General features: G+C 58.0%; 1 protein-coding gene across 1 annotated transcript; it reads left to right on the plus strand.

The window, feature by feature from the left end:
- Window positions 1-1,531: 1,531 nt before the first annotated feature.
- On the plus strand, window positions 1,532-26,084 carry SUSD4 (sushi domain containing 4). The gene is given in 9 exon segments (XM_084868906.1): window positions 1,532-1,623; window positions 1,625-1,736; window positions 14,440-14,652; window positions 16,414-16,587; window positions 18,814-19,002; window positions 20,730-20,921; window positions 22,529-22,673; window positions 23,033-23,427; window positions 24,428-26,084. Coding segments are annotated over 9 exon segments (1,509 nt in total). The 5' UTR covers window positions 1,532-1,563; the 3' UTR covers window positions 24,457-26,084.
- Window positions 26,085-26,382: the final 298 nt, after the last annotated feature.

Genomic DNA, 26,382 nt, shown 5'->3' on the forward strand with positions numbered 1-26,382 from the left:
GGGGAGGGGGGGCCCGGGGAGGCGGGGACGGGGGGGGGCCGGGGAGGCGGGGCCGGGGGGGGGGCGGGGAGGGGGGAGGGGGGAGGCCCGGGGAGGCGGGGACCGGGGGGCCCGGGGAGGCGGGGACGGGGGGGCCCGGGGAGGGGGGGAGGGGGGGCCCGGGGAGGGGGGAGGGGGAGGCCCGGGGAGGCGGGACCGGGAGCCCGAGCCCGGCGCCGCGGCTCCCGTCTGTCTCCCTCCGGCTCGCGCGGCGGAGGTCGCGCTCGGATGCGGGTGCGCCCGGCGCGGGGAGGCCGCGGCGGCGGGAGGGGAGCTGCCCGCATGAGACCCGCAGGTAAGGCCCGGGGAGGGGATCCCCGCCCCGAGGGGGCTCTGCGTCCCGGGAGGCGCGCGCAGCCTGCGGGGGGGGGGGGGGGGGACTGGGCGCCCGGTGCTGCCCGTGCCCCAGAGCGCAGGGGAGGGACAGGTTTGGACTGCGCAGAGCCATCGCGTGGGGGACCAGGCCAGGGGACCATCCCCATCCCCATCCCTATCCCCTCCATCCCCATCCCCATCCCCATCCCTATCCCCATCCCCGTCCCCATCCCCATCCCCATCCCCATTCCCCATCCCTATCCCCATCCCCATCCCCTCCCTATCCCCATCCCCGTCCCCATCCCCATCCCCATCCCCATCCCCATCCCCATCCCCATCCCCATCCCCGTCCCCGTCCCCGTCCCCGTCCCCGTCCCCATCCCCGTCCCCGTCCCTATCCCCATCCCCATCCCCATCCCCATCCCCATCCCCATCCCCATCCCCATCCCCATCCCCATCCCCATCCCCATCCCCATCCCCATCCCCATCCCCGTCCCCCGTCCCCGTCCCCGTCCCCGTCCCCGTCCCGTCCCCATCCCCGACCCCATCCCCATCCCCATCCCCATCCCCATCCCCCGTCCCCGTCGTCCCTATCCCCATCCCCATCCCTATCCCCATCCCCGTCCCCATCCCCGTCCCCAGTCCCCGTCCCCGTCCCCATCCCCGTCCCCGTCCCGTCCCCGTCCCCGTCCCCGTCCCCGTCCCCGACCCCATCCCCATCCCCGACCCCGTCCCCGTCCCCGTCCCCGTCCCCGTCCCCGTCCCCGTCCCCGTCCCCGTCCCCGTCCTGGGAGAACCAGACAAGTATCCTGGGGGCCCCGTGGGTCCCTGAGAGTGGCCTGCCCAGGCCGGGAGGGGGGGAAGTGGGGTGTGCAGACTTCCCGGTCACGGTCATGGTCACGGCCGCGGGGGTCCCGGCCCCTCTCCCCGCCTCCCCCCCCCCCCGCACGCAGCGGCTGCACCCCGTGTCCCCGCGCTGGGGGAGCGGGAACAGGATGGGGGGCGGTGATTGCGCTCCGGGAAAGGGGGCGGGGGAGGCCCGGAGATGGAGCCGGGGAAGCGGACCCCTCCTCCTATGCCCCCCCCCGGCCCCTGGTCCCACCTCGGGGAGCGGCAGGGTGGCCCCCGCCCAGCCCGGGCAGCCCGAGGTACAGTCCTGTGCGCCCTGGTTGCAGGCGCCTGCCAGCCGGACGCCCGCGCGGATGAAAGATGTGTCATGGAATGAACCCGGGCCCTGGAGATGGGTTTCTAGAGCAGCAGCGGTGGCAGGCAGCAGCATCATCATCAGCAGCCGCCGAAGCCTCAGTGCCCCCAGAGGCTCCTGGCCGTGATCCTGTGGCTCCAGCTGGCCCTGTGCTTCGGCCCCGCGCAGCTCACAGGGGGTGAGTGAGTGAGTGACCCCTCCGGCTGCGGCCCCAGGGCCCACCAGCCTCTCCCCCTACCCCCTACATCCAGGCGTCTGGGTACCCCAGAACCGAGGAGCCCCTGTGTCCCAGCCTGAGGACACCCTTTTCCAAACCCCTGGAGTTCCATCCCCCGACCCCCCCAAATTCTTCTGGAACCCTGCACAACGTCAACCCCCCTCTCCCCCCATTCTGCCTGGAGCTTTCTCTCAGCTGCCAGCAGCCTGACTTCTGGTTTCTCTAAAGGAAAGACAATAAGGCTGACCTGCTATTCTCATTTTTTTTTGGGGGGGGGGAGGGGGGAGAGGGGGGATTTATGGGTAATGGGTGTTTGAGGACCTCTGACCTTTGCAGACACGGGTCAGGTTTCGGCTTCGAGAACCCCCTTTGTGAATGAATGTGAAGGGTCCGGTCAGACTGGCTGCAGCCAGGTCTTCCCTGAGACTTGACTTCCCCCACGTCTGGCCTGTCTGTGCGCGTCAGGGGGGGGGGGGGCGGGGAGGGGGCGCAGAGGTGTTCCCCAGACGGGTTTCTGGAGGGCGGCTTGGCCTCCCAGGCCTGGCTCACAGGAAGTGGAAGCGAGCTGAGGAAAAGGTGGTGGCTCGGACCCCATAGTCGGTTCCGGGGCAGGGGCTGCTGCAGTCGGGGTTGTGGTGGATGGAGGCACTGAGATGGGGGTCCCGTCCGGATTCAGGGCCTAAGACTCTCTCTGCCGCCCTGTGGCTCCTCGCTGTGTCCATCACTGCTGTCCACGCCGGGCTTTCCGTGAGAGCTGGCGGAGGTGTTTGGCTGAGGAGGACAGAGAGCCCAGTGGCAGAGCCGAGATGCTGTTAATAAACCAAGTATGGCCAAAACCGGTTTGGCTCAGTGGGTAGAGCATCGGTCTGCGGACTGAAAGGTCCTGGGTTCGATTCCAGTCAAGGGCATGGACCTTGGTTGCAGGCACATCCCCAGTAGGGTTCGTGCAAGAGGCAGCCGATCGATGATTCCCTCTCATCGATGTTTCTAACTCTCTATCCCTCTCTCTTCCTCTCTGTAAAAAATTAATAAAATATTATTAAGAAAAAATAAACCAAGTATGATCGGTGGGAAACCAGGAATCGATCGATACCCCAGAAACCATCGTAACCCTTTACACTATTGCTGTTTTGGAGAAAAAAAAAAGAAAAGAATGAAAAGTTAGCAAAGGTGGGGGAGGGGGATGAGCTGGACTTGAACGCATGGCCTCCGGCTCAGAGATCCGAGATGCTCAGGCTGTAAGGGAACTTCCCATGATGCACCTGTCAGTCAGCGAGAAGACCCTGGCTTGGGATGGAGCCCTGTTTTGGTTTTTGGGTTTCATTGTTTGAGGCAGAGCAGCTTTCTGGTGCTCTTATTTTTTATAGACGTACTAGAGGCCCGGTGCAGGAATTCGTGCACAGGTGGGGTCCCTTGGCCTGGCCAGCAATTGGGGCTGATGGAGGAGGGAGAGGGAGGTTGGCTGTGGGAGTGCATTAACCACCAGGGGGGCAGCTCCTGCATTGAGTGTCTGCCCCCTGGTGGTCAGTGCACATCATAGCAACTGGTCGTTCGGTTGTTCGGTCATGTAGGCTTTTATATATATATATATATGTATATATCTGAGACAGGTTTCCTCTTGACAGAGGGTGGAGTCAAACACAGTGCCACGAGGCACCTGTGTGGCCTGCCTGGATTCTGTTCAGAGCGTTCTTGGCCGTACCCCTCGGGAGAGCGGGACTAGGTGGGCAGGACGTCATTGGGCGGGGGTGTGGTTCATCCCTTCTCTCTTCTCTCCTTTGGCCTTCCGTCTCTCTCTCATCCCCTCCGACCGGGTCCCCAGGGTTTCCTATCCTCTCGGTCCTTCCCTCTGGGTAGGTGACAGATGCATCAGGGTTCATCTGGGTAGGTTTTTTAAAGAGTTTATTTTATTAATTTTTACAGACAGGAAGGGAGAGGGATAGAGAGCTAGAAACATCGATGAGAGAGAAACATCGATCAGCTGCCTCCTGCACACACCCCCTACCGGGGAAGTGCCCGCAACCAAGGTACATGCCCTTGACCGGAATCGAACCTGGGACCCTTCAGTCTGCAGGCCGACGCTCTGTCCACTGAGCCAAACCATCCAGGGCGGCCAGGAATGCTTTAAGAGACGAAGGCATGCCTTCAGGAGGAAGCTGGCCTGCTCTAGACTCTCACCATCTCTCTCAGCAACCCAGACGCCGACGGCCTGTGAGGGACAGGTCTCCCCCAGGACCTGACCTCCGGGTGGTAACTCAGCGCCGAACGCCGCCAGCCTGCCGAGAACGCTTTTATCTCATCTCCCGAAAGGTGCATATTGAGTAGACCCTGTTCTGGAACGTGTGGGTTTTCACTTTTGATTGCTTTCCGTGGAAAAGGGAGCACAACAATGGCAAGATGTACCGTAATAATCGTCTCAGCTGGGAGAAAAAGCACGCACCCAAACCGAGTCTGACAGTTAAAAAGGCTGGACCGGCGAGGGAGAAATGGAGAAAATTATTAGAAAAAGAAAAAAGGGGGGGGAGGGAAAGAACCGGACCGAAACCGAAATGCTTTGTCCCCGAACCCCGAGTCCACTCAGTTCTTTGAGTCGGAGGAGGGCTGTCACGAGCCTGGATTGGCCTGAGGTGATGTGGGGGTGTCTCTTTCCAGTTTGCCTTTTGGGAGTTGGGAGAAGGGGCCCCCAAGTGAATACCCTGAGAGGGCTGACACCGGGTTGACAAGGGGACACAGATCCTCGATGATTCCAGAATCTGATGGGGTGTGGCCATGGCTAGCTTCTCTCTTCCTCCATCCAGCCATGAAGCCAGAGCGGATAGGTGGGGAGAGAGGCATTGTAATGGTCCATGTTGGAGTAGAGGAAAGAGCTAAGCGTTTGCTCTAGAAATCAGTCCTCAGAGACGGGCTCACTAGCACCATGGTCAGCAAACTGCGGCTCTTTGGCCCCTTGCGTGTGGCTCTTCCACAAAACACCACGGCCCGGGCGCGTCTATGTTGAAGACGTGGCCGTTCGAAGACGTTGACGTTTAAAACATGTGGCTCTCCAAAGAGATGTCCATCGCTGTGCTGTTGATGTTTGGCTCTGTGGACTGATGAGTTTGCCGACCCCTGGGCTAGCACATCCATCGATGATCAGGAGCCCAGGCCAAGCTCTGCTCCTCAGCAGCCTTGGGGGCTTTGCGAAATCTCGGTTTCCTCCTCCAACCCCACGCGGAGAAAGCCGCCTGGTTTGCAGGGTGGAGAGAGGGGTGGGAGTGAGGTGGATGCCCCACGGGTGTGGATAGAGGAGTGAGGAGGGGCCCACACAACGCTGACCCCTCGGGCCTCTGCCTCATCCATGCAGTACACACGAAGTGCGAGTCCCCACCCTCCTCCGAGCACCGTTGCATGCAATGCTTTTTTTTTTTTTTTTAACCTACAAGAGTCTTCCTTTACTCTTTATTTTAAAAAAATATATATTTTATTGATTCTTACAGAGAGGGATAGTTAGAAACATCCATCAGCTGCCTCTTGCACACCCCCTACTGGCGATGTGCCCACAACCAAGGTGCATGCCCTTGACCGGAATCGAACCCGGGACCCTTCAGTCCGCAGGCCGACGCTCTATCCACTGAGCCACACTGGTTTTGGCACTCTTTATTTTTTGTCCAATGAACAGACTTCTCTTTAAGACCCAACACAAACGCCCTGATCTGTTCCCTGTTTCCCTGGCCCCTGACTTCTCCCTCTTCTGGTCCCCCCACCCCCCTCCCCGCTGCCCTAGGCATAATCCTCCTTCCTCGTGTTTTCTCGTCCACTGGACCCTGAGCCCACGGAAGACCAGACCCTGGACTCCACTCATCATTCCTGAGAGTATGGTCTGAGCCTAAGATGCTGCATTTTAGGAAAGAATTTGGCCCAATATTCCCTCTTATTCTTTTCCCTTTAAAAAAAATATATATATTTTATTGATTTTTACAGAGAGGAAGGGAGAAGGATAGAGAGTTAGAAACATCGATGAGAGAGAAACAACCATCAGCTGCCTCCTGCACACCCATCACTGGGGATGTGCCCGCAACCAAGGTACAATCGAACCCGGGACCCTTCAGTCCACAGGCCGACGCTGTATCCATTGAGCCACACCAGTTAGGGTTTTGCTTTTCTTTAAGCAAAAGAATGCTGTGCTCTAGCCAGTTTGGCTCAGTGGATAGAGCATCAGCCTGTGGATTGAAAGGTCCCAGGTTCCATCACGGTCAAGGGCATGCACCTAGGTTGCAGGCTTGGTCCCTGGCCCTGGTCTGGGCTTGTGCAGTAGGCAACCAATCCATGTGTGTCTCTCGCATGATGTTTTTCTCGTTCTCTCCTTCTCCCTCTCCCTTCCACTCTCTCTTTCAAAACAGAAAAAAAATCAATGGAAAAATATCCTTGGGTGAGGATTAATGAAAACAAACAAACAAATAGAAAAAAGAACCCTGTGCCACTCTAAGACAGCAATTACCCACTCAAGAAGAAGAAGAAAAAAGAAATAATTGAGTTGCTCACACGCTAGAATTAAAAGTGCATTCTGAAATAGCTTTTTAATTGGGAGGATTGTAATTGCTTTATTAATCTTAAGCAAGGTAAACCGGGGACATCAGATGCAAAACAGACTCATTCTCAGCGCTGTTTGGCACTGGCAGTGACCTTGGGAGCAGGTGGTGGATGAGGCCATATTCCCACCCTCCTACCGGTGTGGCTCAGTGGATAGAGTGTCGGCCAGCGGACTGAAGGGTCCCAGGTTCGATTCCGGTCAAGGGCATGTACCTTGGTTGCGGGCACATCCCTGGTGGGGGGTGTGCAGGAGGCAGCTGGTCGATGTTTCTCTCTCATCGATGTTTCTAGCTCTCTCTCCCTCTCCCTTCCTCTCTGTAATAAATCAATAATATATATATTGAAAAAAAGAAAATGGTGACTTTAATCTTCAGGAATGACCAGTGTGGGCGCCGAGCCACACGTGGCAAGGGCCACGCGTGTGCTATATTCCATCTTCTTGGTGTAGCAAAAATCCAAAAGAGACCTTGTTTCTCCGGCCTGATGGCATTTGTCAGAGAGATGGAGGTGACGGAATGGGGTGAGCCAGCCAGAGAGTGGCTCTTTTAAGAAAGAAAGGAGACCTGTTCTTGGGGCGGCGGGTTCTGGAAATAAAAATCTGTGCGTGGACAGCATTGCTGCTGATCCATCCAGCCCGTTTCCAAACGCAGATTCTCAGGCCGCGGACGAAGCCCTAAAACCTCCCTGAACACTTGGCCTCAGAGGGTTCTGACTCTCGCCAGGCAGGAAGCCATGGGCCTGCTTGCTGAGTTCTGAAGGCAGAGAAGCATGTAGGGGGAAGAAGGGGAAATAAGAAGCAATCGGAGCCAAAACCGGTGTGGCTCAGTGGATAGAACGTCGGCCTGCAGACTGAAAGGTCGAAGGATCAATTCCAGTCAAGGGCGTGTACCTTGGTTGCGGGCACATCCCCAGTGGGGGGTGTGCAAGAGGCAGCTGATGGATGATTCTCTCTCCTCGATGTTTCTAACTCTCTATCCCTCTCTCTTCCTCTCTGTAAAAAAATCAATAAAAAAAAAAGGAGCAATGTGAGCAGAGTTGTGGACACATGCACCTGCCTGTGTGTGAGGGTGGAGAGCACCCAGGGGTTTTTACAAGCCGTTCTCTTACCAATCCGTGCCTTTTATTAAAGACACGGGCCTTCCCTAAGGTTTGCTCTATGCAGACTCACAGATGGACCCTGCTGGCGGGGTCCAGAGACCGTCCGGAAGCTCGCATTTGCAGAGTTTCCCCAATACGGGGCCATTCGTGTTTGCTCTAACCTAATCAGCCTACTGCCAGACACTCCCGTGATTCGATTACGGCTGCTGGCCACGGGAAAGATCAATCGCCAGTGCTCCCCGGGCCACCCGGGGGCCCACCCGTGGTCCAGGTCAGGTAAATATTGGGTTACTACACGCAGTTTGTCTGCGGGAAGCGTGACTGGGTAAAGGAGGTTCTATCCGCTTGTATTTTTAAGTCATTTCGACTTACTCTTTTTAAAAAAACAATATATTTTTATTTTATTTATTTATTTTTTTTACAGAGAGGAAGGGAGAGGGACAGAGAGTTAGAAATATCAGCCAGCTGCCTCCTGCACACCCCCTACTGGGGATGTGTGCCCACAACCAAGGTACATGCCCTTGACCGGAATCGAACCTGGGACCTTTCAGTCCGCAGGCCGACGCTCTATCCACTGAGCCAAGCCGGCTTTGGCTCACAGTGACACTTTTTCTATGGATGCTAGAGGCCCGGTGCCAGAAATTCGTGCACTGCAGCCCAGGGTGTTGGTGGTGATGGTGATGGTGGTGGTGGTGGTGGTGGTGGTGGTGATGGTGATGGTGGTGGTGGTGGTGGTGGTGATGGTGATGGTGGTGGTGGTGGTGATGGTGATGGTGATGGTGATGGTGGTGGTGGTGGTGGTGTGTCTAACACGAGATCTGGACCCATGAACCCTCGTGTGTCCCCTCTGTGGCTCCAGGGGCCACGGCTGCTTCCAGAGCTGGGTGTCCTGCGTGGGGACTTGATGGAACCTCCCCTGGAGCTCCCGCGCGGCCGTCACAGCTGGAAGGCGGCCCCGGCGGGCGGCGGGGATCGGGGACCCTCGTAGGGAGCCCGGCCGGCCGGCAGCCGCAGCTCGGTCTGCTATTTCAGGCTGCCCGCTCTGCTCCGCCCGAGGCTGCCGCGTCTGTGCTGAATCACGATCCAGCCCGCTAATTGCAGCAGCGCCCGTGGCCTGCCAAGGACCCAGACAGCATCTGGCCCTGCATTCTGGGCTCTGGTGCTGTGGGGGGCAGGGGGAGGGGGACAGGGGGGTGATGGACATCCTGGAGACAGGGATGGAGGGGGAACAGGCAGGCCTGGCGCGGCCAGGGTTCTGGTACCAGCACACTCCCTCGGGTTTATCCATCTGTAGCACATGTGTCAAACACAAGGCCCGCGGGCCAAATCCAGCCGGCCAGGCCTTGCAATGTGGCCCGCACCGCGCTGTCATCACTGCACTCCGCTGTCAGTTTATGACATTGTCAGTTTATGACTGTTCAGTAAACCATTCGGCCCGCGATTTAGGCTGGATTTTAGATTTTGGCCCCTTCTCTGATTGAGTTCGACACCCCTAATCTACAGGCTTCCCCGAGGCACGCACTCCACAGCGCTACCCGATCTGTATTAAGATGAGGACTTTTAAAAAAATATATATTTTATTGATTTTTTTACAGAGAGGAAGGGAGAGGGATAGAGAGCTAGAAACATCGATGAGAGAGAAACATCGACCAGCTGGACCTTGCAGTCAAACCTGGATGGTTTCCCGCCCCCAGGCTGCCTCGTCCCCGCCCGCCCAGAGCAGATAGCCCGTCCATGCACAGCGGGGTCAAAGCCCGCGGGTAGCACACGGGAGGCCCGGTGTCTGAGGCCACGTCTGCCTTGGTCTGGAAGTCGGTTTGGGCTGGGCGTTGGTTATTTCTGAAACCATGGGGATTTGAGGAAGATTCCTGCAGGGAGTTTGCAGCTGTGGGCCTACTCCCTCCCACCGCAGGCCTCTCTCTCTCTCTCTCTCTCTCTCTCTCTCTCTCTCTCTCTCTCTCTCTCTGTCTCTCTCTCTGTCTCTGTCTCTGTCTCTCTCTTTCCCTCTCCTCTCTCTCTCTCTCTCTCTCTCTCTCCCTTTCTCTCTCCATTTCTCTCTCTCTCTCCATTTCTCTCTCTCTCTCTCTCTCTCTCTCTCCCTTTCTCTCTCCCTTTCTCTCTCTCTCTCTCTCTCCCTTTCTCCCTCTCTCTCCTCTCTCTCTCTCTCTCTCTCTCCCTTTCTCTCTCCATTTCTCTCTCTCTCTCCATTTCTCTCTCTCTCTCTCTCTCTCTCTCTCTCCCCTTTCTCTCTCTCTCTCTCTCTCTCTCTCTCTCTCTCTCTCTCTCTCTCTCTCTCTCTTCCTGAATTTCCTGTTGTAGTCCCCCCATTATATGCTCAGATAGCAGCAGATGCATGAATGACGCCCCCTAGGGCTGGCCCACAGGCGGCGCTGAGTGGGTGAGGCCCTGTGAATTTCTTGTGACTCCATTTCTTTCAGAATCAGTGGACCAAATCTCTCAAGTTTAGCAATAGCATTCTGAGACAGAGCCTAGGGGGGCCTTATTTTCGGGGGGATGCCTTCTATTTCACTCAGAAGGAAACCTGTAAGTGGGTCCTATTTTCGGAGGATGTCTTGTTTTCGGGGAAACACGGTACGTGTAAATATCCGTGCATTCGCCATCAGCCATGTCTTTTCTCCGCACTGTATTTCCCTCCAGACGACAGATCCCGCCTGTTCCCAGGGGCCTGTGCAGGCAGGTCTGCCCTGGATCCACGCACTATTTCCGTCCGCCTCTCTGAAGGGATGAGGAATGGTCCAGGCCAGGGGTCCTCAAACTTTTTAAAGTGGGGGCCAGATCACGGTCCCTCAGAGAGCTGGAGGGCCGGACTATATGAACTACTAATTCCTACTGTAACACCTCGGCTGCGCTCACTGCCCAAAAAACCTGGCGGGCCGGATCAGACTCCTCTGCGGGCCGCATGTGGCCCGCGGGCCGTAGTTTGAAGACCCCTGGTCCAGGCCGTTCCCCGAGTCCAGGGACCGAGGCTGGGACAGATCGCACTCTGTCTGGGCTAGAAGCCCTGCCCGGCTGGCCACCCCCATCTCTGCCTCCCTCTCCGCCTCCGTGGCGGGCTCTCTGGGCCCCTGGCACCTTCCCCGAGGAGGTGTGAGCCCTGGCCTGGCTCTCTCGCTCTGAGCGGCCTCTGTCCTCCCTCTCTGAGTGCCGAAAACCATGCCCCGGCCTCTGGCGCACAGAAGTGGCCGTGATGACTCTGTAAGCCGGTCAGGCGGCTGCCACCGCCCAGCTGAGCCGGCGGGGAGCCGGAGGTGTGACCCACAGCCAGGCCCCGGCTCCCGGGCGCTCGCACGCGGCTCCGGCTCTGGGGCCGCCGTGGCCTCATTGTGTCTTCTGGGCAGCCGCTCGCTCCCAGGGCTTAAGGTTTCGGCAGAGCGTCTGCCATTAGCACGCGGTGTGGTGACAGCTCCCGTTTCCTCCCCCGCTCCCCCCACAACCCCCACCACCCCCACCCTGTTTTCAGGAATTCATTACCCGGATCCTCATGTCTGTCCCTCACACCTCAAGCTAAGTCTAGGCACTCAGGCTGACACCGGTGTGGCTCAGTGGATAGAGCGTCGGCCCGCAACCAAGGAACATGCTCTTGGCTGGAATCGAACCCCGGACCCTTCGTTCCACAGGCCGACGCTCTATCCACTGAGCCACACCGGTTTCGGCTGCTAGCGGTTCTTTTTTTTTTTTTTTTTGTATTTTAATATATTTTATTGATTTTTTACTGAGAGGAAGGGAGAGAGATAGAGTTAGAAACATCGACGAGAGAGAGTCATCGATCAGCTGCCTCTTGCACACCCCCTACTGGGGATATGCCCGCAACCAAGGAACATGCCCTTGACCGGAATCGAACCCGGGACCCTTCCATCCCCAAGCCGACGCTCTATCCACTGAGCCACACTGGTTTCGGCTGTTAGCGGTTCTTAACCTGTGGGTTGACTGCTGCTGGAGGGCCCAAGACCATCGGAAAACACACAGATTATCTACGGACATTACGATTCAGTAACAGCATCCACATGACAGTTATGAAGTGGCCACGGAAATGATGTTATGGTTGGGGGGTGGGGGTCGCCTCCACACGAGGAGCTGTATGATAGGGTCTCGGTCTCAGAGAGGGTGAGAACCACGGATCTGGGGGAGACAGGAGAGCAGGGACGCTAACAGGAGAGCCGGCCCCGAGCTGCCTGGCCCCCGGCCTGTCCCACGTGCCAGCTGATGAGACAGACGGCAGGCGCCGTAAACACTTCGATGGCAGCTGCTTCCTGTTCTCCCTCTCCAGCTTGAACACGGGGACAGCCTGGTTGGCAGGCGGCTCCAGGTGTGCCCAGGGCCCGTCGGAGTAACCATGGCATATGGCTTTTCCCGGGGGGCTGGTAGGAAATACCTTAAGCTCCCCATCCGGGCACCGCACCATTAGGCGCCAATGGAGCTTGTGATCCCCCCCTTCCCCTCCCCACTCACCCTTCTGGCCGCTAATGGAAAAGACCAGGCAGGGGGAGACTCTGCTTGCAGCTTCTCACCGGAATCATAGCGGGGAGATGAAATGAGAAAGGATGGATTGAGCTGTGAGGAAATTAGCCGGCAGCCAGTGACTCCCGGAGCAGAGAGTCCTAGGCTGTTCTTTTGGTGATAAGAAGGGAGACACAGCTGAAACTAGTGTGGCTCAGTGGATAGAGCGTCGGCCTGCGGACTGAAAGGTCCCAGGTTTGATTCCGGTCAAGGGCATGTACCTTGGTTGCGGGCACATCCCCAGTGGGGGGTGTGCAAGAGGCAGCTGATCGATGATTCTCTCTCATCTCATTGATGTTTCTAGCTCTCTATTCCTTTCCCTTCCTCTCTGTAGAAATCAATTATATATATATATATATATATATTTTTTTTTAATATATATTTTTCTTAAAAGAATGGGAGGGAGATGGGTCGGGGTTTCAAGACTGCAGGATCCTAGGATAAGATTGTTCTATGGCCCTAGCCAGCGTGGCTCAGTGGATAGAGCGTCAGCCTGCGGACTGAAGGGTCCCAGGTTCGATTCCAGCCAAGGGCACATGGATGCGGGCATTGATCCCCAGGAGGGGGGCGTGCAGGAGGCAGCTGATCAGTGATTCTCTCTCATCATTGATGTTTCGATCTCTCCTCCCTTCCTCTCCGAAATCAATAAAGAAATATATATATATATATATATATATATATATTTTAAAGATTGTTAGGATATATATATATATATATATATATATATATATATATATTTTAAAGATAGGTAGGATGCACATTCCCACCCGAGGCCAGCCCGCCTCTGTAGCGGACATGCTTTCTGATGGGACAGCTCATCAGCATTCTGGAAAGACACCAGGACAACAGCTGCACGGGGGAAGGAAAAATGGCCCAGGCTGGGACCCGGTCCGCTGGGGGGCAGTTTGGAAAGTAGATTTGCAGCTCTCCCCAGCCCTGGGGAATGACCATCTTTCTCGCTGGGGTTGTTTGTCCAGAATGAAGAATATTTTTCTTCCTATGCCGCCCCACCTTCCCATGGCTTCCCTTTTGCTGCTTGTTCTCATTCCGGTCCTCGCCAACGGCCAGACCCCACGGCCAGCAGCATCCTGATCGCCAGCCCAGGCCCGGGCATGGACGCAGAGTCGGAGGGGTAACTATGGTTACCGGAGAGCAGAGGCTGGGCGGGGAGGCCCTTTTAAAGGGGAAGGGACGTGTGAAGAAAGAGGACGAACTGGGTTCGCGAGGCGGCTCTGCTGTCCTCGCTTCCTGGTCTTCCTCATGTATTCATTCATTTATGAGGGCAGGGGTCCTTTTCCCGATAGATCCGGGGGCCGGGTCTTCGTCTCCCCCTTGTCTTCTCTGTTCTTCGCCGAGAGAGAACAGTTTTGTGGCCCAGGGTGGGGAGGGTCTGTGCCGTTCCCGTTAGCCCGCCGGCCAGGCCTCCCTCCTCACCGCTGGCTCTCACCCGCCCTTCACGGCCAATGTCTCCTGGCTCCACCGTCAGCATTTCGTCCTTCTGTGGCTACGTGTCCTCGTCTCCCTCCTTGAAAAGCAACCCCGATGCCGAGACCGGTTTGACTCAATGGATAGAGCGTCGGCTTGGGGACTGAAGGGTCCCCGGTTCGATTCCGGGCAAGGGCATGTACCTTGGTTGCGGGCACATCCCCAGTGGGGGGTGTGCAGGAGGCAGCTGATCGATGACTCTCTCTCATCGATGTTTCTAACTCTCTATCTCTCTCCCTTCCTCTCTGTACAAAATCGATAAAAAAAAAAAAAGAAAGAAAAAAAATTAAAAAAAAAGAAAAGAAAAACAACCCCGATAATTCTCATGGGGGACGGGGTGCCTGTGTGGGGGTATGGGAAGAGACTGGACAAAAATCATACAACTATGGATGAGGACAGCGTCGGGGGGGGGGGGAGGTAAGGGCAGAGGGTGGAGTGGGGACCAGGTGGAGGGGAGCTGTTGGGGTGAGGGGGGGGGGGAGAGAAGGAGAAACAATTGTAATAATCTGAACAATAAAGATTTATTAGAAAAAATAATAAAATAAAACATTAGCCGAAACCGGTTTGGCTCAGCGGTAGAGCGTCGGCCTGCGGACTGAAGGGTCCCAGGTTCGATTCCGGTCAAGGGCATGGACCTTGGTTGCGGGCACATCCCCGGTGGGAGGCGTGCAGGAGGCGGCTGGTCGATGTTTCTCTCTCATCGGCGTTTCTAGCTCTCTATCTCTCTCCCTTCCTCTTTGTAAAAAAAATCAATAAAATATATTTTAAAAAATAATAAAATAGAACATTACAAAAGGAAAGAAAGAAAAGCGACCCCGATCACAGCACTGAGAGGCTAGCGGGGAGCGGAGGGCCGAGGGGGGTGTGCATCGGAGAGCCTGCAGTCCTGGCTCTCCGGTGGGTGCGGTTGGGTGGGCCAGGGTGTCGGGGAGGACACAGCAGCTGCCCCTCACCTTGGGGGTCCGGACACCCTTTCTCCTCTCTGCCCTCCCAGGGTTCGATGACCTGCAGGCGTGCGCCGACCCCGGCGTCCCCGAGAACGGCTTCCGGACGCCCCGGGGCGGGGTGTTCCCCGAAGGCTCCGTGTCCCGCTACCACTGCCAGGACGGCTTCAAGCTGAGGGGCTCCACCAAGAGGCTGTGCGTGAAGCACCTCAACGGGACCCTCGGCTGGGTCCCGAGCGACAGATCCGTCTGCGTGCAAGAAGGTGCCGTGCCCACACCCGCCCCCTCCCCTGCCCACGGACACCTCTGTGGTGTCTGTCTGCCTGGCGGCCAGCATCCGTTGCCATGGCCGCAGGGGCCCAAGGCTGTGTGTGCCAGAGGGGGGGGGGGGTCCGTGCCTGGGGATGCTGTCCTGGTTTCAGAGCTCGGCCTGCACGCGGGCGTGACCAGGGCTGGGGCACATCAGTTCTGCCCGGTGTGCGAACTGATCACCTCCCTTCGCCATCTTAATTACCACCCGATTCATCACCGTTGTTGTCCATGCGGGAGACAAGCTCGGAGCACGTTAGGGCTGTTGATTCCTGGGCTGCCATCTCCCCGCTCATTCCCCTGCTACTCCATAAAAAAGCACAGTAGAGCCGAAACCGGTTTGGCTCAGTGGATAGAGCGTCGGCTTGGGGACTGAAGGGTCCCAGGTTCGATTCCTGTCAAGGGCATGTGCCTTGGTTGCGGGCACATCCCCAGTAGGAGGTGTGCAAGAGACAGCTGATCTATCTCTCTCTCTCTCATCTATGTTTCTAGCTCTCTCTCTCCCTTCCTCTCTGTAAAAAAAACAATCAATAAAAATATATGTATATATAAAAAAAGAAAGCTTGGGAGATCAGCCATTGCCTTTCTACGTTTGAAGGCCCATGGATGTTTAATATCAACGGCAATGTTGTTGGCCTTGGAGAGATCTGTGTCCAGAGATGTTGCCGTTGCTGCCCCGAGGGTGGAGAAACTCATCCTTGCCACCGTCCTAAGGACCATCCTCCATTCCACGAAGCTTACAGGGGGCAGGGGACACCCACAGCTCCATGCCTTGGTGTCCTGGTGCAGCGCGGAAGCTGAAAATCCCCCCCCCCAACCCCCCTTGATTCATACAAAGCTTTTCCTCCCCGCTCGAGTGAATGCTGGAAATAGTAAGGGCTGCCGCGTCCATTTGTATTCCTTGTCGGGGCCGGCTCCGAAGGCTAATGAATCCTGGCGAGGTGGTAACAGCCATCATGGTAATGCATTAGCTCGTTTCTGTAGGTTACCACGGTGTGCGATTTCACGCTCGCTATCTCAGCTAGCAGGCGCCGTGTCCCCCCCCCCCCCACAAGGAGACGGATTGTTCTCATTAGGGAACACAGGCTCAGAGAGGTCCGCCTACTTCATCAAGGTCACACAGCTGATGAGTAATCTGGCAGGGATGGAACTGCTTCTCAGCCAGCATCAGTGATTCTCTATCATCAATGTTTCTAACGCTCTATCCCTCTCTCTTCCTCTCTGTAAAAAAAAATCAATAAAATATATTTTTTAAAAAAAGGAGAGAGAGAGCCGAAACCGGTTTGGCTCAATGGAGAGTGTCAGCTTGGGGACTGAAAGGTCCGGGTTTGATTCCGGTCAAGGGCATGTACCTTAGTTGAGGGCACATCCCCAGTAGGGGGTGTGCAAGAGGTGGCTGATCGATGACTCTCTCTCATCGATGTTTCTAACTCTCTATCTCTCTCCCTTCCTCTCTGTACAAAAATCAATAAAATATATTAAAAAAACAAAACAAAAAAAAGAGAGAGAGAGAGAGAGTATCCTTGATCTGCTGCCTCCTGCATGCCCCCTACTGGGAACTGAGCCTGCAACCCAAGCAGGTGCCCTTGACTGGGAATCGAACCTTTGACCCTTCAGTCCGCAGTCCAACGCTCTGCCCACTGAGCCACACCAGCCAGGGCCACCACGCCCGTTCTACGTTCCAGCAATGACAAGTCCCTTTCCCACGCCCGCAGATTGCCGTACGCCTTTCATCGAAGACGCCGAGATCCACAACAGGACCTACAGGCCCGGGGACAAACTGAACGTCACCTGCCACGACGGCTTCAAGCTCCGGTACCCCGACCTGTACAACCTGGCCTCCGTGTGTCGCGATGACGGCACGTGGGACAACCTGCCCATCTGCCAAGGTGCGGGACGGGAGCTTCTCTCCTCGGGGGCGGCAGTGTGCGGTGTGCCCGCGTCTCCGACGGACAGGAAGGCAGACCCACCCACGCCGCCTCTTCCCCTCCGTCCGCACGCTGCCCCCCATCCTTCCCGGGGGTTCTCTCCAGCTCCGTGCACCAGGTTTTGTTCTCTCCAGCTCCGTGCACCAGGTTTTGTTCTCTCCAGCTCCGTGCACCAGGTTTTGTTTGTGTGTTTGTTTGTTATTGTGGTTTTTTAAATATATTTTTATTGATTTTTTTTCAGAGAGGAAGAGAGAGGGATAGAGAGTTAGAAACATCAATGAGAGAGAGAGAGACATCTATCAGCTGCCTCCTGCACACCCTCTACTGGGAACATGCCCTTGACCGGAATCGAACCTGGGACCCTTCAGTCCGCAGGCTGACGCTCTATCCATGGAGCCAAACCAGTTTTGGGTGTTATTGCGGTTTTTAAAAAAATATATTTTTATTGATTTCAAAGAAGAGAGAGAAAGAGAGAAACATCCATGATGAGAGAGAATCATGGATCAGCTGCCTCTTGCATGCCCGTTACTAGGGACCGAGCCTGCTACCCCAGGTACGTGCCCTTGACCTGGAATGGAACCGTGACCTCCTGGTTCCGAGGTCGATGCTCAGCTACTGGGCCACACCAGCCAGGCCGAGCACCAGTTTTAAAGATTAAATGGGAGCCAGGTCGTTCGTTAGCATGTTGGATGCTGCGGTTGGCCAACCATGGGCCTGGGGGCTGGCCTGAAGGCAGGGCTGAGCCCACGCACCCATCCTGAGCGTGGGCTGGCGGTGGGCGGGGGTCTGCCGGGCCACCCACCATGGAGCCATGCGGTGCCAGCCATGCGGTGCTATCCTGGGGCAGAGCAGGGTCACCCCGGGGGGAGTTCCGCCTTCCGTTCTGCCCCAATACCCAGACCCCAGGCGCCGGGCCGAGGACCGGAGCCGTTTCCCGAACAGCCAGCTCTGGATGCTCCGTGTGAGCGATCCACAGTCCCTTCGGAGGAGGGCTCCGGGGGCGGGCGGCATCTGTGTCCGGTGATGGGGAGGAGCGGGGTTTCCATCGCACAGTGTTTATTCACGCACAGTTAGCTCTCCCCGGAAGGCAGGCCGCCGTGCGGGGCCGTTATCCCCTCCAGACGCCCCACGGCCACAGCGACGCCGCGCAGAGAGGATTCCGGGCCGGGGAAGTCCCCAGGGCCCCCGAACGGGGTTCGAGGCAGAAAAGGCAGCCGGCGTTTTACAGAAGGAGGAGCGTGCAGGGTGCGGGTCTCACGTGAGGATTACTCGGGGGGGCTTTCAAATAGGCGGAGCCCTAGCCGGTGTTGCTCAGTGGTTAGCGCGCCGGCCTGCGGACTGAAGGGTCCCGGGTTCGATTCCCGTCAAGGGCACATTCCGGGGTTGCAGGCTCGGTCCCAGGAGGGGGGGTGCGGGAGGCAGCCGATCATAAAAATGTATTTTATTGGTTTCAGGGAGGAAGGGAGAGGGAGAGAGAGAGAGAGATGGAAACATCAACGAGGAGAAAGAATCATGATTCTCTCTCCTCCTCCCTTCCTCTCTGAAGTCAATAAAATTATGTATTAATAAAGAGAGAGAGAGAGAGAGAGAGAGAGAGAGAGAGAGAGAGAGAGAGATCGGGGTGCCCAGGCTGCCCACCCACCCCAGGTGTTTAGTAAGCTTCTCAGGTGATTCTCGGGTGCAGTCGGGGCTGGAGCCACCTGCTCGGGGCTTCTGGCTCTCACTGCTCCCCCCTTCTCCCTCCACCCCACTCCTCCCACCCTCTAGCGCCATGTGCAACCGTAAAATCAAATTTCCGCATCACACATAGCATAGGCAGGTCGCTGAGAAGTCTGAACTTTGTAAAAAAAAAAAAAAATGTATTTTATTGGTTTCAGAGAGGAAGGGAGAGGGAGAGAGAGAGAGATGGAAACATCACCGAGGAGAAAGAATCATGGACCGGCTGCCTCCTGCACGCCCCACCCTGGGGATCGAGCCCGCCCCCCGGGCCTGTGCCCTTGACCGGAATCGAGCTGTGAGTGACCTCCTGGTTCCTAGGTCGACACCCAACCACTGAGCCACGCCAACTGGGCAGGGATCTGAGCTGCTAGGACCGAGGTGTTCATGGCTCAGAGCCGGGTTGATCTCGGGGGTACACAGACGCCCGGCTAAGACGCCCCTTCCCCCTCTCGCTCCTCCTCCCCCCAGGCTGCCTGAGGCCGCTGGCCTCTTCCAACGGCTACGTGAACATCTCCGAGCTCCAGACCGCCTTCCCCGTGGGGACCGTCATCGCCTACCGCTGCTTCCCCGGCTTCAAGCTCGAGGGCTCGGCCTATCTCGAGTGCTTGCACAACCTCATCTGGTCGTCCAGCCCACCCCGGTGCCTTGCTCTGGAAGGTAACCCCTCTTACCCCCTTTGGGAGGTGGGTGGGGGTGTCTCCGTGGGAGGCAGGAGGGAGGTGCAGGGCTGAGAAGGATGGCCGGCCCCCCACTGTTCACCAAAGGCTGCCCCGCAGGCCTCCGTCCTGAGCCGAGGCAGCCACGGAGCCGTACTTATACCCAGACACAACCCCCCCCCCCCGCCCCCCTCCATCCTTAAGCTTAAGGGCCAAGAGAGAAAAGTTCCCAGCATCGCCGAAACCGGTGTGGCTCAGTGGGTAGAGCGTCGTCGGTCTGCGGACCGAAAGGTCCCAGGTTCGATTCCGGTCAAGGGCATGGACCTTGGTTGCGGGCACATCCCCGGTGTAGGGGGTGTGCAAGAGGCAGCTGGTCGATGTTTCTCTCTCATCGACGTTTCTAGCTCTCTCTCTCTCTCCCTTCCTCTCTGTAAAAAAAAAAAAAATCAATAAAATATATTAAAAAAAAAAAAAAAGTTCCCAGCATCCATCGTTCCACTGCAGAGTGCTGCAAAGCTCAGCGGAACGTCTCCGGGAATTCATTTCCTCTGGAAGCGGAGTGTCTGGGGGCGCCATGGATCTCACCCCCGGCTTTAGGAAGGTGTCGGGGTGCCCTCCCGTCCCCCACCTTCGGTGGCTCTGCGGGAGGTGCTTTCACTCCCGGCTCCTCCCCCGCTTGTTCCATCGACGTGACTCTGCAGCCTGACGGTCACGGATCGGCGGTGTGAGGTCGTGGGGGGGCGGGGGAGGGGGAGGAGAAGGGGGTTCAGGCAGGCCGTGTGCCTAACTACTTCCACCAGGCACGCGGGCCCGGCTGGCTCAGCCCTCGCTCTCATCCCGGTTTTGGAATGATGATCGGAGAGAACAAACATCCGCTTGTTTCTCGGCGCCTGTTGAGTGCAGTAGGCTAGGGGTGTCGAACTCAATCAGAGAAGGGGCCAAAATCTAAAATCCAGCCTAAATCGGGGGCCGAATGGTTTACTGAACAGTCATAAACTGACAATGTCATAAACTGACAGCGGAGTGCAGTGATGACAGCGCGGTGCGGGCCACATTGCAAGGCCTGGCGGGCTGGATTTGGCCCGCGGGCCTTGTGTTTGACACATGTGCAGTAGGCGGATTGGAGGGGGGGCGGGCGTGGGGGTCTGCATGGGGCAAGAGGCAAATGGGGGGACCCCCCCCCACCAGGCCCCGCAGAGCCGTCGTTCTGCGGCCTTTTCTTGGGGAACAAGACCAGACGAGGCGGTGGTAGCAGGAGCCGTCAGAGGAGGGGTGTGTCTTGGCGGGGAGGCCTCTGGGGAAGGCTTGGTGTGGGGTGGGCTGAGCCACGGCGCCACGTTGGCCAGGAGGGAGCGAGGAGAGGAGAGGAGGAGCTGCCCGAACCATCGACCAGCTGCCTCCTGCACCCCGCCCCTCCCCACTGGGGACGTGCCCGCAACCAAGGCACATGCCCTTGACCGGAATTGAACCCACGGGACCCTTCAGTCCGCCGGCCGACGCTCTGAGTCACACACTGAGCCACACCGGTTTCAGCTGAAAGGCATATGCATCCGTCCGTAGTGCGCGTCTAACCTCCCTCTGACCGTGAGCGTTATCCGACCGTGGGATGGCGGCGGGCGCTCGGAGGGGACCGGGGCTGCGGACTCCGTGCCCGGGGGGTTCACTGCGCGGGAAAGGGGTGGGGGGGGTGCCCGGTACTCACGCCCTTATCCCCCCCGCCTGCCCAAGTCTGCCCGCTGCCCCCCGTGGTGAGCCACGGCGACTTCGTCTGCCACCCGCGGCCTTGCGATCGCTACCCCCACGGGACCGTGGTGGAGTTCTACTGCGACCCCGGCTACAGCCTCACCAGCGACTACAAGTACATCACCTGCCAGTACGGCGCCTGGTTCCCCGCCTACCAGGTCTTCTGCGTCCGCTCCGGTGAGCCCCCGGGCCGCGGCCATGACCTTGGGGGTCAGACGGGCCTGCACTTTTATTTATTTTAAAAAATATATTTTATTGATTTTTTTTTAAATCGATCTTTATTGTTCATATTGTTACAAAGGTTCCTCATTTCTTCCCCCCTCCACCAGGTTCCCACCCCACCCTCCGCCCCCTCCCCATCCCCCATTGTCCTCATCCATAGGCGCACAGTTTATGTTCAGTCTCTTCCTCCCTCCCTTTCCCCGATAGTAAATCCCTTTTCAGATAGTAAATCAGTTACTTAGCATTTTCTCATATCAATAATACCTCCACATGCCCAAAGATACACTTCACACAAAAGACATTTCCAAATAGGTCAACCAAACTCATCCAGGCCCCGCACAAGGCACTCACAGATCAACACCCCAGCGCTATACTAACTCAACACATCCAGATCTAAGCCTTCATCACTTGATTCAGCAGACCCTCAAGTTCCCGCAAAAGTTTCCAGCCATGTCTGAGAGGCAGCCTTGGGGCAGGGGCAGGTGAGGAGTGAGCTGTTCCGGGCCTGGCCTCTGTTGCTCTTATTTTATTGATTTTTTAAAGAGAGGAAGGGAGAGGGATAGAGAGCTAGAAACATCGATGAGAGAGAAGCATCCATCACCTGCCTCCTGCACAGCCCTCCACTGGGGATGTGCCTGCAGCCAAGGTACATGCATGCCCCTGACCGGAATCGAACCTGGGACCCTTGAGTCTGCAGCCCGACGCTCTATCTCCATTGAGCCACACCGGTTTCAATTCCGGTCAAGGGCGTGTACCTCCGTTGCAGGCTCCATCCCTGGCCCTGGATTGGGGCCTGTCGGGAGGCACCCAATGGATGTGTGTCTCTCCCATGGATGTTTCTTTTCCTGTGTCCTCCCTCTCTCCCTTCCACCGTCTCTGAAACCCACTGGGAACATGGCCTGGGAGGGTGGGGCTTCTGGTCAAGGGACAGGACTCTGTTTTGGGGGTCGGCCCTGGCCTGCCCTCACCTGGAGCATGTGACAGCCGTGCCCTCCGAGGCCCTTCCAGCTTCCTGTTCTTCCTCACTCCCCCCCCCCCTCCCGGGCCATCCCGGACCCTCTCAGAGGCGGGAGCTCAGCGCCCCTCCCCTGCTCCTGGACTCCACTTCCCTGGGGAGGGGCCCCCTTCGTTCTCGGCCCAAGAAGCAGACGCCCTCCAGCCTGGCAGAGGCCCGTGGGAACGGGGCGGGCACTGTGGGGTCCCGAGGCCACGGACCAGGCCCCGTGTGGGCAGCGCCTGGGGCACAGGTGGCAGCCCAGGCAGCCAGAGGGCGTGTGGGGACCTTCGCAAACACCCGGTACAGTCCCCGAGCCTCGATCTCTCTCTTTCTCCCCCACCCCCCCCTCTCTCTCCCCCCCTTTCTGTCCTCCTTTCTCTCTCTCTCTCTCTCTCTCTCTCTCTCTGTCTCTCTGTCTCTCTCTGTCTCTCTCTCTCTCTGTCTCTCTCTCCCTCTCTCTCTCTCTTTTTCTCTCTCCCTCTCCTCCTTCTCTCTCTCTCTCTCTCTCTCTCTCTCTCTCTCTCTCTCCCTCCCTCTCCCCGCCCCCCCCCCCCCGCCCCCGCAGAGCAAACGTGGCCGGGCGCCCACGAGACCCTCCTGACCACCTGGAAGATCGTGGCGTTCACGGCCACCAGCGTGCTGCTGGTGCTGCTGCTCGTCATCCTGGCCAGGATGTTCCAGACCAAGTTCAAGGCCCGCTTCCCCGCCAGGTCAGTGCGGCCGCCTCGGGGTTGGCTGGGGGAGAGGAGGGCGGGCGGGGCGGGCGGGGCGTGCAGAGGGAGGGCCTCGGGGAGGGCCTGGCAGAGCGGAACACGTTCCCTGCGGTGCAGGAGGCAGCGGATGTTGCTCCTCTCCCATCGATGTTTCTCTCTCCCTCCCTCTCCCTTCCTCTCTGTGAAAACTCAATAAAATATATATTAAAAACAAACAAAAAAAAGAATAAAAGAAACCTCTGCTCCCATCAGGGCCCGGAGGACCCCGTCTGCGGGGGGGGGGGGGGGGGGGCGTGGCCTCCTCCCTGGGGCTGGCGCATCCCCCTGACGTGTCGGAACCCCTTCGCCTCGCCCAGGGGCCCCCCCAGGAGCTCCAGCAGCGACCCGGACTTCGTGGTGGTGGACGGTGTGCCCGTGATGCTGCCGTCCTACGACGAGGCGGTGCGCGGCGGCCCGAGTGCCTTAGGCCCCGGGGTCCTGGCCCCCGGGGGCCGGGGCTGCCCGCTGCCCGCGGACGACCAGAGCCCCCCGGCCTACCCGGGCCCCGCGGACACGGACACGGGCCCCGGGGCGTCCGACACCCTCGACGGCGGCGGCGGCGTCTCCGGCTCTTCCGAGCGGCTCCCGAGCCTGTACCCGTCCCCCCCGGGCCAGGGGGGCGCCCGCCCCGCTTCCGACAACCCCCACCCGGCGGCCGGCACCGCGGCGGGGGAGGTGGCCTCCAGCAGCCCCGGCATCGACATCGCAGACGGTGAGCGCTTGCCCCCGGGGCCCGCACTCAGCGCCGCCCCAGCTGCCAGCATTTCGGAGCCGCAGGGAGCCGGGCGGGCTGTCTGCTCTCCCTCATCGGGATGGCCGCGGGCAGGGCCCGTTCGCAGAGGAGGGACCCGCACCCCACACGTGCTGAGCCCAGCAATGGACATGGCAGGAGGCACACTGGGCCCAGAGCCGAAAGGCTCCAGGGGCTGGTCTTTGGTTTCCAGAGCATCTCTTTCTTTCTCTTTCTTTCTTTCTTTCTTTCTTTCTTTCTTTCTTTCTTTCTTTCTTTCTTTCTTTCTTTCTTTCTTTCCTTCCTTCCTTCCTTCCTTCCTTCCTTCCTTCCTTCCTTCCTTCTTTCTTTCTTTCTTTCTTTCTTTCTTTCTTTCTTTCTTTCTTTCTTTCTTTTTCTTCTTCTTCTTCTTCTTCTTCTTCTTCTTCTTCTTCTTCTTCTTCTTCTTCTTCTTCTTCCTCCTCCTCCTCTTCCCCCTCCTCCTCCTCCTCCTCCTCCTCCTCCTCCTCCTCCTCCTCTTTTTCTTCTTCTTCTTCTTCTTCTTCTTCTTCTTCTTCTTCTTCTTCTTCTTCTTCTTCTTCTTCTTCTTCTTTCCCACCAAAACAATTTAAAAATATATATATATTTTATTGATTTTTTACAGAGAAGAAGGGAGAGGGATAGAGAGTTAGAAACATCGATGAGAGAGAATCATCGACCTGCTGCCTCCTGCACACCCCCCACTGGGGATGTGCCCGCAACCAAGGCACATGCCCTTGACCGGAATCGAACCTGGGACCCTTCAGTCCGCAGGCTGACGCTCTATCCACTGAGCCACACCGGTTTCGGCAGGAGGTGGTTTTTGATTGTTGAGGGATCCGTGGAGCTGAGCCGTTCCTTCTCCTCCCCGGGGCGGGGACCGGCAGACGGTCTGCTGCAGCTGGTCCTGGAGGCTCGGTGCGGGGCTGGGGATGCTGTCGGTAACGCCCGTCTCCTCCCGCAGAGATCCCGCTCATGGAAGAGGACCCGTAGCCTGGAAGGCGACCCCGTCCCCCCTCCATCCGTGCTCCTGCCGCCCCGCTGGGCACGGGACCGGGTCCCGGAGGAGGGAGGCCGCAGAAGGGCCGAACGAGGGGGTGGCGCCGTGTCCTGACCCGTCTGCACGGAGGCTGAACCACGTCGTATGTCACGGACTCGGCAGCGGGCGTGGGACACGGACACACGGGCGGTGGCTGACCTTCTACCTGGGGCCTGCGGGTCTGCCCGGACCACGGGGAGACCACGGGGAGACCACGGGACGAGGGGCGCCCCCTCGTGGGCCGCGTGCTGGGGATCAGGATGCGGTCCACGCACGGGCCACCAGATCCCGTGTCCCACGAACATACATCACGCGTGGCACCCGCGCCCGCCGACAGCATGTCACACTGCGTGAATCCGCTTCCACCTCTGCCTCCGACTGTCCCCGGGTTCCCCGAGGGGCTGGACGGGCCTGGGCGGGACGTCCTGGTCTCCTGGTCCGGCTGCAGGCAGAGCAGTAGCAGCAGCACGCCCCCTGGAGGTGTCCATCAACAAGTTTCCCCGACGGCTCTCGGACCACCTTCCTGGATCGGGCGGTTTGACGGCTCTCGGACCCTCTGCCCGGTTTCTGCTCAGCAAGACGGACACGGGACGTGGCAGACGCAGCGGGGAAGGGGAGGAGAGGCGCGGGCAGGCTCTGCTTTCTGGAAGCTTCTTCGAAAAGGAGAGCCCGTGTCCTGCGTGCTGTCCTTGGGCGGAGTCGGGGAGGTGTGTGTGCTCACGGCCGAGCGCCTGGGCCCGTGGCAGGTGGGATACATACATCCTGTGACTCTGCGGACACAGGCCTGAAGGTGTCCCGGGCCGTGGCTCCGTGGCTCCGTGGCTCCGTGGCTCCTGTGGCGGTGTTCTAGAAAGATTCCGTGGGCCCTGGATCTGAGCCACGAGCCCTCTCGGGTCCACTGAGGGTGGCCCTCCCGCCCCAAACTCAGCCATACTTTATTTTCCCAGACCAGAAATCGTTTCTGTAAACACACATCCCTCCTCCCAATAAAAGATGAGGTTGGATGTATTTATTTTTTTTTTCCCTTCTATTTTTAAAAAAATATATTTTATTGATTTTGTACAGAGAGGAAAGGAGAGAGATAAAGAGTTAGAAACATCGACGAGAGAGAGTCATTGACCAGCTGCCTCTTGCACACCCCCTACTGGGGATATGCCCGAAACCAAGGTACATGCCCTTTACCGGAATCGAACCCGGGACCCTGTAGTCCCCAAGCCGGCGCTCTATCCATTCAGCCAAACCGGTCTCAGCTTTCCTTCTATTTTTGTCCTGCCAAGTCCGCGGGCTAGGCCTCCCGGCCCAAAGACAGCTCTGCCCTCTGTCCCCTGGGCCTCCGGCTGCCCACCCCGCCCTCCCACACCCAGGGCCCCGCCCGGCCGGCGCCCCCTGGCAGTGGTGCCACGAAAACGATGGATAGAAAAAGCTCCAGGACGCCTCTCCTACTCCGGATTTTAGATAAATACCAACAGCACTCGGACCCGTAACATGGCCGTGCTGACGGAGCCGAGAGAGCGGCCAGCCTGGCCGGATCCCGTTTCTCTCTGGGCACAGACGGATTCAACATTAAAGAGGAAAAGCCCGTCCAGAGCGTGATGTTCGTGGTGGAGGGGCGTGGGGGGGGGCGGGGCGGGGCCGAGATTGTGGGTGATGGAGACGAAGCGTCGGACTAGAACCCGAGGCCGGCCCGGGGCCCTGGTGGGTCGGCGTGCTGGGCGGGTGGGGAGCGTGTGTGTTGTCATCCCATCTCTGTCCGCGGACGCCTCACCCGCCATGGGCACAGCGTGGTCCTACAAGCCCGTAGAAGGGATTTAAAAAAAAAAAAAAAAAAAAAAAAAAAAAAATATATATATATATATATATATATATATATATATATATAT

This window comes from Pipistrellus hanaki, assembly GCF_964339955.1.
Source record: "Pipistrellus hanaki genome assembly, chromosome: 20".
NCBI classification, from domain to species: Eukaryota; Metazoa; Chordata; class Mammalia; order Chiroptera; family Vespertilionidae; genus Pipistrellus; species Pipistrellus hanaki.